Here is an 11569-nt window from a genome sequence, read left to right on the forward strand (position 1 = left end):
AATGTTTTTAAAGAGTTATATTTTTAAAGTTTATTTTTTAAGGATTTATATTTTAAAGAGTTATGTTTTTTAAAAATGTATGTTTAAAGGATTTATATTTTTAATGATTTATGTTTTATAAATTTATGTTTTTAAAAACTAATGCTTTTTGTTTTTAAAAATTGATGTTTTTAAAGATTTCTGTTTTTAAACTTTATGTTTTTAAAATATTATGTTTTGAAATAAGTATGTTTTTATAAAGTAATGTTGTTAATGAATTATGTTGCATAATGTTTTTTTTTGTTTTTAAAGGGTTATGTTATTAAAAAATTATATTTTTAACATTTATGTTTTAAAGATTTATGTTTTTTAAGATTTATGTTTTTAAAGATTTATGTTTTTGAAGAGTTACGTTGTTAAATAATTACTTTTTTATGTTTTTTATGTTTTTTAATATTTATGTTTTTTAAGATTATGTTTTCGAAGATTTATTTTTTTTAAAGATTTATGTTTTTAAAGATTTTTGTTTTTTAAGATTCATGTTTTTGAAGAGTTACGTTGTTAAATAATTATTTTTTTAAGATTTTTTTAAAGGGTTACGTTGTTAAAGAATTATGTTTTAGAATTATGTATTTAAATATTTATGTTTTTAGAGGTTTACGCTGTTAAAGACTTATGCTTTTTAAGATTCATTTTTCTTTCAAGAATAATTTTTTTACAGATTTCTGTTTTTGAAGAGTTATGTTAACGAATTATGTTTTTAAAATTATTTTGTTAAAGATTTATGTTTTTAAACAGTTATGCTGTTAAAGACATTTGTTATTTAAAGATTTGTGTTTTTAAAGGGTTTTGCTTTTAAAGAGTTGTGTTATCAAAGAATTATGAATCTAAACAAAAACATTTAGTACTCCAGCCGAGTCTCCTACCGATGTATCGTGACACAGATGAGAAAGATTTAATAGTAAATGACTTGAAGAAAGGAATTTAATTTGGGCATGCGCAGAAAAAAGTAAGACTAAGTATCGGCAACTGGAATGAACAATTTGTGTTTTAATTTGCCGATATATGTCTGTACGCGTTATTCATCCAACCAAATAACGATTTTATTCGGTATAAACCATTTTTGGTTCTGAATATGACCTTAAACTATATCCAGTGGTGAGGCCTCAGCTTGCGGGCTTTGGGGAGTGTGGAGCCACCCTTTAATTACCATTGCTCCTATGTCCACTCTGACCCGGAGTGGTAGTACCTGTTAGGGTCCCAACTATGGGTTAAATAGAAACCAACTTGAAAACAAATATATTCTATTTAAAAAATTTCTTCAAAATCTTTGGATTCGGCATTAAATAACCCGAAAAGTGTTGATATGCCGTAAAACAAAAACAACCAACCAACCATAAACCATTTTTGCTGTATGATTACTATTGCCAATTTCAGTATTATGTGATCAGTAGTTTAAGAGTTAATTGGTTAAATATTTACAGACAGACAGGGCCCTGTCGGTGGGGCATTAGAATACACCGACTGCCCCCCTGCAGAGGGTAAAAGTCCCTCAATGAGGGTCCTGGATATGACCTTAAACTATATCCAGTGGTGAGGCCCCAGCTTGTGGGCTTTGGGGAGTGTGGAGCCACCCTTTAATTACCATTGCTCCCAGGTCCACTCTGACCCGGAGTCGTAGTACCTGTTAGGGTATCAACTATGGGTTAAATAGAAAATGGCTTGAAAACAACAAATATATTCTATTAAAAAAATTTTCTTCAAAATCTTTGGATTCGGCATTAAATAACCCGAAAAGTGTTGATATGCCGTAAAACAAAAACAACCAACCAACCAATCAGACAGACAGACATACACATGCATTTCCTTTTTTTATATATAAATGACGGAAAAAAAGAGTATTATATATTATATTATAGTTAAATTTTAAAAAATCTTAGAGCATGACATTAAAATAATAAATTCTTATTTGTTTTTGTTTTTCAGTGGTTGCAGTCACGTCCAGCGTTTTGAGCTTGACCATAATTTCAGGTGACCGTTTCATGGCTATCGTCTTTCCCTTGCGAGCTCGCATGACGACAGCAAGGGCCGGCATCATCATCACCGTGACGTGGCTCATATCAATCGGGGTGGCTATCCCACAGCTGATCGTACGACGCCAGACAGAATTCCGCTGGGCGAACCGACACGAAATCTACTGCGACGAGGTGTGGCCGACAACCTACGTGAACAACCGCTGCGAGGTTGACCAAACCGAGCGGAAGATCTACTACACAATCGTCGTATTTGTTCTCTACCTCGTCCCCATTCTCGTGATGATAATCGCCTATTCTATCATCGTTTGGACGCTACTGAAGCGAAAAATCCCCGGCGTTGCAATTATGTCAACGGCGCTGGCACAAGAAAAATCCAAACGAAAGGTTTGTATTATTTAGACTGAATAAAATCATAGATAGCAGATAGCGATGTGTTACTCTTACGTCGTCTAGGTGTGTATACCCTGTATACCCCGGCTCTATATCCTTTTCTAATCGTCATCTTATCAATTCACATGAACACATATATATATGATTAGGTTTTTTGGAAAAAGAAATCCAGCAGAGTGCTCAATTAAAAGAAAAATCCGAAATGTAAGAGCGTATTTATATTTTGTGTACAGAAAGTTGTTAGATGTGACAAATCATTGGTACCATCGGTTTCAAGCCCGATAATAAGGCCCGTTTAAGGTATCCTTATGAAGCTCTCTTCAGCCAATATTCGTCTCTTTATCAATGATTTTTCTAGGATTTCCTTAATGATTGAGGGGTAAAAATCGACGATATCTAGTTGTGTAAATTTACACAACTAGATATCGTCGATTTTTACCCCTCTTTTTTTTATATATATTGGGTGTGTGTGTTACACCTAAAGATCTAATATTTCTCCATATTTTTCAGGTGATAAAAATGTTAATTGTTGTCCTCATCGTCTTCATCATTTGCTGGTCACCGCAACAAATTCTTTCATTTTGGGGACTTTTTCGTTCCAAAAAGCAGGTAAGAGCAATTTTTTTTTAATCTATTATCTCGAATATAAGAGCCGTGATACGTGAGATCTTTTGAAACTCGAGCACACCTGTGAGCTTAATTAGAACAATTGCCATGTGTATTTGGGCATTACAACAGATTTGATACGTTTTCACAGGCCCTATATTTTTGACAGGCGACGTATCACATACCATCAATTAAATGGTCAGCATAGACATGGTTATCGAATTTAGTTATACTTGACTGTGTCATAAAACACTGCGTTACAGTATAATAGTATTGAGGACCCTTATTCGCATTAATAATCTGATTAATATAAATTATTATGCATATTAAGTAAATGAAATATAAATATTAAAAAAAAGGACAATATTGTGGTCGTCGCCACACATGCTTAAGACCATCAGAACCAAAGAAATTAAATTTCGTCTCATCAGACAATAGGACATGGCTCCAGTAGTCTATGAGCTTTTTTGACATGTCTTCAGCAAACTTTTTGCAGGCTTTCTTTTGTATTGCCTTCAGAAGAGTGACAGCCATGCACACCAATTTGAGAAGTACAAAGCTAAGTGTGTCGTGCCTACAGTCATGGTGGTGGGAATGTCATGGTCTGGGACTGCATGAGTACTGCGGGTATTGGAGAGTTCATTTCATTGAGGGAAACATGGTCTAACATGTACTGGCAAACACTACAGCAGAGCATGATCTCCTCCCTCCAGAAATTGGGTCGTAGAGCAGTGTTCCAGCATGACAATGATCCAAAACACACATCAAAGACAACCACTGCTTTACTGAAGAGGCTGAGAGTAAAGGTGATGGAATGGCCAAGCATCTTTCCAAACTTGAACCCATCATACCATCTTTGAGGTATCCTCGATTAGAAGGTGGGGGTACACAAGGTCTCAAAACTCCGCCAGCTCAACTACATCATAATTGAAGAGTGGAAGAGCATTCCAATGGCTACATGTGAAGCTCTGGTAAAATCCATGCCCAGTAGAGTAAAGGCCGTTTTGGATAACGATGGTGGTCACACAAAATATTGAGAGTTGACATGTTGTATGTTAATATTGGCAATTTTCGTAAGGGGGTGTACTCACTTTTGTTGCCAAGGAGTGGTTATATTTTGAGTTATTTTGAGGGGAAAATAAATTAACTCTGTCATATGTGCTGCAGACAGACTACTTTTCATTATGTCAAAAAATCATTTATTTTTCAGTGTTGCCCCATGAAGAGATAAATATTTTAAGAAATGTGAGGGGTGTACTCACGACGTGAGCACCCTCGACAAACCCGACAGGTTGCTAAATCCCACCCCCGCACTGTAGAGGTCCCTAGATGTAAAAGATCTTTCTACTCCAATAATTTCTTCCCCAGAACCGCTAGACTTTGGAATTCCATTCCAGGTCCCTGCTTCCCCAACAGCACTGACGTGCAGAAGTTCAGGTGTAACGTGAACCGACACCTTGCTGCCCAAATCCCTACATAGTACTCCAGTAGTTGCTGCCCGTGAAAGTAGCCCCCTACACCAAAGTGGCAATATGCCTTGTTTGGGGTGAAAATGTAATTAAATATATATATATATATATATATATATATATATATATATAATATAAAATGAAAATTACAATTGAATTTACCAAAATGATCCAAGATGGTAAAATTAAAGTAAATTATAAATATTAAAGAATTAATATTTTTAAAATTATCTCAGCCAGATATAAAAGCTCGATAAAACCAAATAGGAAATAGAGCTTATAATATGAGCAAACAGTTAATAAAATATGTTCAAAAACACTTTGAAATGAGTTAAAACATATTTAATCTGAAAAGGAAACACTATCCATTTATCTAGTGTTTCCTTTTCAGATTAAATATGTTTTTAACTCATTCCAAAGTGTTTTTGAACATATTTTCTTAACTGTTTGCTCATATATATATATATATATGTGTGTGTGTGTGGGGGGGTCTGTGTGTGTCTGTGTATAATGCTAAGTTCCGGGCTAACGTATCTTTGAAAACTGTCACTGACAGCCCTTTAGTTTGTATAGCCATAAATAGATCTTGATTATCTCTCTTCGACGCGGTTGATTTATTGGCTGCGGGTTCTGGACTTTTAAGCAAACGTTACAATGTTGACCTCGGTCTGAGGATTTGGAATCGTTCAAAAGTAGAGCAATCGTCTTCCACATTGATGATTTTTTGAAAAGCATGAAAAACATTTTTATGTGGATAAAAATTCTATTATATTTATCGTAGTAATATTCATAGCCACTTTATAGAAGGTGCTTTAAGCAAATTATAACAAAGCTGTCAGGTTTGAATGCGTAATGCTAAGTTCAGGCATAACGTGTCGTTGAACGCTGTTGATGGCAGTTTTCTCGATGCGCCTGCTTTCTTAGATATAAATTAATGATTTCTCTTAAACGCGGTAGATTTATTGGTCCTGGGCTATTGAACGTTTAGACAAAATTTAAAATGTTGACTTGCATCTAAAGGTTTTGAATCGTTCGATCGGCAGAGCATTCATTCTCTACTCTGGTGATTCTCAGAAAAGTATGAAACAAATACGTGTGTTAATAAGAATTTAATATATTTATCGAAATATTGATTTTATATATCTATATATATATATACAACACACACACACACACACACACACACACACACATATATATATATATATATATATATATATATATATATAATGTTTTTAAAATATAATTATATTTTACAAACAATATGGGGGTACCAAATTGTTTAAAGGGAAAATTATTCCCAACTCGCATTTAGATATAAATGCACTTTCGTAAATAATTGAATTCATTCAAAACGTATCGCAAAAACAAATATCATCTACACACACACACACACACACACACACACACACACACACACACACACACACACACACACACGCACGCACACACACACACACATATATGATGTGTGTGTATGTGTATGTCTGTATGTGCGTGTGTGTATAATGTTGGTTAAATATATATGTAGAGAGCGAGGCGATTATATTATATATTCAATATGCTTTCAGCATGTCTAGTTATAGTGGTAATTCTGTAAAGACAAACTACTAGCTGTTGCTTAAATGTGTTTCCTTCCCATCGACCGTGAATCAGAATCAATATAAACTATTCTCCTTGTTGGACAATTCTATCGGCTATTCAGTCTCGAATTCACAGCTGTTCAATATTGTATGATTATGGAAATAGAAATCTGAAGGTAATTGTTACTATGCTCATAATTAGACAACTATGACTAATATTAAGAATAGGTTTCTTCCAATATAGAATCTGGTCATTCTGAAAAATGGATTTATCCTTGCAGTATATATATATATATATATATATATATATATATATATATATATATATATATATATATATATATATATATATATATATATATTATTTAATATAATACTCGTTAATCCCTACATACACTAGTATTTCATCCTTTCGGACAACATCAGTGCAGGGTGTCATGATAACTGCCGGTTAGGAGATTTGAACCCGGCAACCAAGCCATATATATATATATATATATATATATATATATATATATATATATATATATATATATATATATATATATATATACTTATGAGCAAAACAAATTAGACAAACAAATTTTATACATTTTATTGCATTAAAAGCTATACTGAACAAAGAACAATTGAACAAGAAAACTTAAACGAGACTAATAACACAACGCAAGACATTTCCCTTAATAAATGCTTAGGATAGAATCGCATTTCCTTTTGATTTCTTTAAAAGATCAATCCTTTTAGACATGCTCTAAACCAAAGTGGAACACTGTGAAGAGGAAATGCTATTCCATTCGCTTTGCACAGCTTCCCACAGTTTGTCATTGTTCGAAAAGGTTCTTCCATCCAATGCACGAGATATTATGGACCAAATATTCTCGATTGGGTTTAAACCGGGGCTTTGATCTGGCCAAAATATCGCATTAATTGAATTATCAGAAAACTATTTTGTTGTGACTTTAGCAGTGTGTGCAGAGGCATTATCGTGTTGAAGATAATGTTCTGAGATATTCCCAGCTTCTTGATACTTGGTAGCAGTCCTGTTTCTAATATTCGAATGTATTCCTTTGCATTGATGGACTTCTCACATCTAATAAGTTCCCCAACTCCTGCTGCAGTAAATGCTCGCCCATACCATTATCTCTCCTTTCTCGTGTTTAACTGTTGTTTTTTATGCAACTTGGTGAAAATCTTTATCCAGTTCTTCCATTGCACTGTTCGGGAACATCGGGAGCATTAATAACAAGACAAAAGCTTGATTCATCTGACCAGAAAACATTCCTGAACCAGTCTGTATATTTTTTGCCATTAGACAAGAAAAATCTCTTTCTATCATTGATGTTTTTCATAGATAGAAATGGCTTCTTTGAACACCTTTTAGAAGAAAATCCCATTTCTATCATTCTTCTAGATATTGTATATCTAGAAAGAGAATTTCCAGCCCTGTTTTGAATTCTTTGCTATGGTCAATATAAGTTTTCCTTCAATTCTTCAAAACAGTTAATTTAAGCCTGTGGTAGTCCTTCAAAGTGAATGCTCTAGGGCGGCCAGATCTAGATTTCCCTTTTACCAAGCATTCGACTTCGAATCTTTAACCAATTCGTTTCACTACAGAAAGAGATGTTTTCACTTTTTCAATTCTTAAAATATCAAAAATCTGCTTGTAAGTCATTTTGGACTGCCTTAATCCTGCAATTGGGTATTTTATATCTTCGCCAAGATGCGGCCTTACAATTTTTAGGATTAATTTTTCTACTTATTATTAGATGCTATTATCATAATGATCTGCAAAATAGAAATTTTCAGTTAAAATTAACAAAAATTCATGGAAAAATATTGAAAAATCGATTTCTTCCTTCTTTCACTCTTGACCCATTTTTTTGTATATGAGTATATATATATATATATATATATATATATATACATATATATTTAACCATTATATATATATATCCTTATATATCCTTATATATATATATCCTTGTATATATATATCCTTATATATATATATCCTTGTATATATATATATCCTTATATATATATATCCTTATATATATATATATATATATATATATATCCTTGTATATATATATATATATATCATTATATATATACATATTTATCCTCATATATATATATTCTCATATATATATATATATATATATGTGTGTGTGTGTGTGTGTGTGTGCGTGCGTGTGCGTGTGTGTGTGTGTGTGTGTGTGTGTGTGTGTGTGTGTGTGTGTGTGTGTGTGTGTGTAGGGTAACCAAAAAGTAACTCTAGGGTTTAAAATCTTTGTCATTTTACCATTAATTATTATTTTATTTTCTATTTAAGATATTTTACAGATAATATTTAGAAAAAATACTTATGGATAGGAGAAAAAATTATGATCGAAAAACTAAAATAAACAGGAAAAGAATCACATAAAAATCAATTTAAGTCCTAAAAGATTTTTTTGTTTGTTTGTTTACAAAGAGAAGGGCTCAAGGACTTAATAAAAATAGTTTCTAGGTTTTTTTAAATAGAAAGGCAAAGTGCGACCTGCTTAGGATCGTGAACATTTCAACACTAAAGTTCTGGGACGAGCACAATTATTTATAAGGTACTCGCAGATAGCAGACCAATATATATTACTCAGAACCTCAGGAGATGAAAAATGTGCATAATGAATTTTGGATCGTACGTGTTGTTTTAAACGTAAATCCAATCTTGTTCACCATTTTCAGCAGGTCAAACTCGCCTTTCCATTTAGAAATCCTAGAAACCATTTTTATTAAGTCCTTGAGACACTTTCTTTGCAAATAAAAAGAAAATCTTTTAGGGCTTTACTTTATTTTTATGTTATTCTTTCTCCGTTAATTTTTTTTTTCAATCATATTTTTTCTCCCCGCCATATTAATGACAGTATATTTTTAATCGTAATTTTTCCTCGATTTGATCCGGTTTGCTAGTTCTTTTTCATATTTTCATTTTTTTTTTTTAAATTCATTATGTTACTTGGTCTTTATTCATCCATTATATATATTAATATATATATATATATATATATGCGTGTATGTGTGTGTGTTTATATATATATATATATATATATATATATATATATATATATATATATATATATAGTAAGTTATAAAATATATATGCCAATTAAGCTACACCGAATATTCCGCGTTTCATCCACATAACTACTTCGTTTACTCACATAAATTAATATACGAAAGTATAAATGTATGCGAAAACTTTAAGTATTTACAAAAACAGTGCTCAATACGTATGTAGAGCTAGTTAGTAAGTTATAAAATATATATGGCGATTAAGCTACACAGAATATTCCGCGTTTCATCCACGCTTGAGGAATCTTAGCGTGGATGAAACGCGGCATATTCTGTGTAGCTTAATCGCCATATATATTTTATAACTTATAACTTGCTATATATATATATATATATATATATATATATATATATATATATATATATATATATATATATATATATATATCAGCTAACTAATATCTGCAGCTCATACATCCAAATATATCTATGAGTGAAAATGTATTCAAGATGACTGTGGAAGAATATTTGATTTCTTTTGTTTATAATCACGCTTGACAGACTTTTAATTCACATTCGTAAGAAAGTCCTGCCAGAATCACAATGTGTTTGTTTTAATGGTAGATGAACCTCAGACATATTCTTTCTGTTCAGGCAGCTGCAAAAGAAATCTATTTATCCAAGAATGAACCATTATCTAATATGTGTTGAGTTGTAGAAAAACTTTCGATACAATGAACACGAACGTTCTGTGGCAGATTATTAATTAGGCTGTTTGTTTTGATTAGTTCGTCGCTATACTAAAGCGTTTGCAAACGAATATACATTAATATTAGTATCTTACTGTGTTCCTGAAATGATGTGGAGCAGAGGGCAGAGTATTATGATTGCGCCAGTGATATCCGCATTATATTTGGCTATATTTTTCTTTTACTGTGGCTCAAGGAATGCACTTGCTTTTTGTTTTGTTTTTTGTTTGTTTTCTTACTGATATTCACCGCATACAAGGTAAATTCCCTGTGGGACTTAAGGGACTACTGTGACTAAGAGACCCTGTCTACGTGTATATTCTAAGTAGGGAGTTGAGCAACGAGATGTCTGTTCACATTACATTAAAATCGTGCATGTTGGTACAGCCAAGGAAGCAGGATAATTCTGTTTAAAAAAGCAACTATAAATAAGTGAAAAGAGCATTTCCCACTAGATTTCGAAGTTAGTTTTGTACTCTGAGCAACAAGAATCCAGTTGTAGCAAAAGAACGTCATCTAAGAATGTATTTAACTTTTATACAAGTAACGTTTTTTTATAACATAGTTAATCTTATACAAATAGCGGTTTTCATCAGAAAATCAGTTTCTGGACTTATGGTAAAAAGATTCAAAACATTTTCATAGTGGACTTAACAACGAATTTGATGTAATTAATACATTTGTAGTCTTAGAAACTAAGCAAAACAGTGGGGAGGTTTCTATAGATGAGAACCATTCATTTCAATTGTGATTAAGTGAGGATCAAAGCGTTGGTGATGAAAAGAGAATAATTTTTTTTTTAGATTTATTAAAAACTAGCAGGACCCATATACCAACGTTGCTCAGTGAAAGTATGCTTCCACTCCACCTGTAAAAAAGAACAAACCATTAAACCACGGTTGTTATTGGGAGCCATTGCCTGCTCAGTAAAATAGCAGGCACTGGCGCCCGTGGCCGCAATGAATGTACAGTGGCGACGTACGGACGCATTTTATATGTATTTATACATAGAAGTGTATAGCTTTCAAATAATAGCGTTAATAATAATTCACTATTTGGCGGCTAACCTTTTGAATTTAGTCACGAGTTAAATTGTAAGTTTGATAATGTTTTGACGACGTGGTCGTTGTTATATAATAATTGAAATATACACTTTCGTGTTTTTTAATAGTTTTTGTTTGTATTTTTTTATTATTGGAAATCTTAATATAAAAGATAGAAATATTTGTGAGCTAAACTTGTTAATATATAAATATGCAAGCAATGCGACGTTTTGGAAAATAACCAATGTATGCGTAGTGTGTTTAATTTGTTTTTGTTCCCCACATTAAAAACCGACCTTGAGTCAAACTCTGTCCTCGTAATGAGACCATGGAGAGATAAGTAAAATAAATTTGTAAAAATTCCTACTTTGTTAATTAGTGCTTTTTCGTTTATATTCTGTGCATTTACTGTCTCTACTTTTCTTATCCATGAAATTTTTTTTTTTTTTTTACACAGTGATCACCACTTATCAAGGCCCGGAAGCCACTCAGGGATAAGGGTTATTGCAAGTACATTACGTTAGTGAGGAGATTTGCTGAAATTTTTACTTAAGGGGGCGGTTCATTAGGAATTTGTTAACGTTGGACTTGAAGACATCCAAGTTGTAGTCCGGAGGGAAGCAGGCAGACGGAACAGAGTTCCACAGGCGTGCAGTTCTA

General features: G+C 32.5%; 1 protein-coding gene across 2 annotated transcripts in view; it reads left to right on the plus strand.

Moving 5' to 3' along the window:
* LOC145293268 (neuropeptide FF receptor 2-like) overlaps positions 1-11569 on the plus strand; it is a 203898-nt gene that overhangs the window by 39923 nt on the left and 152406 nt on the right. For both annotated transcript variants that reach the window (XM_080139862.1, XM_080139863.1), the window contains exons 2-3: positions 1966-2399; positions 2916-3014. In XM_080139862.1, coding sequence (XP_079995988.1) covers positions 1966-2399; positions 2916-3014 — 533 coding nt within the window. The remainder of the gene's footprint in view (positions 1-1965; positions 2400-2915; positions 3015-11569) is intronic.

This window comes from Euprymna scolopes, chromosome 14 (assembly GCF_053919585.1).
Source record: "Euprymna scolopes isolate OS-2025 chromosome 14, ASM5391958v1, whole genome shotgun sequence".
In the NCBI taxonomy this organism is placed as follows: domain Eukaryota; kingdom Metazoa; phylum Mollusca; class Cephalopoda; order Sepiida; family Sepiolidae; genus Euprymna; species Euprymna scolopes.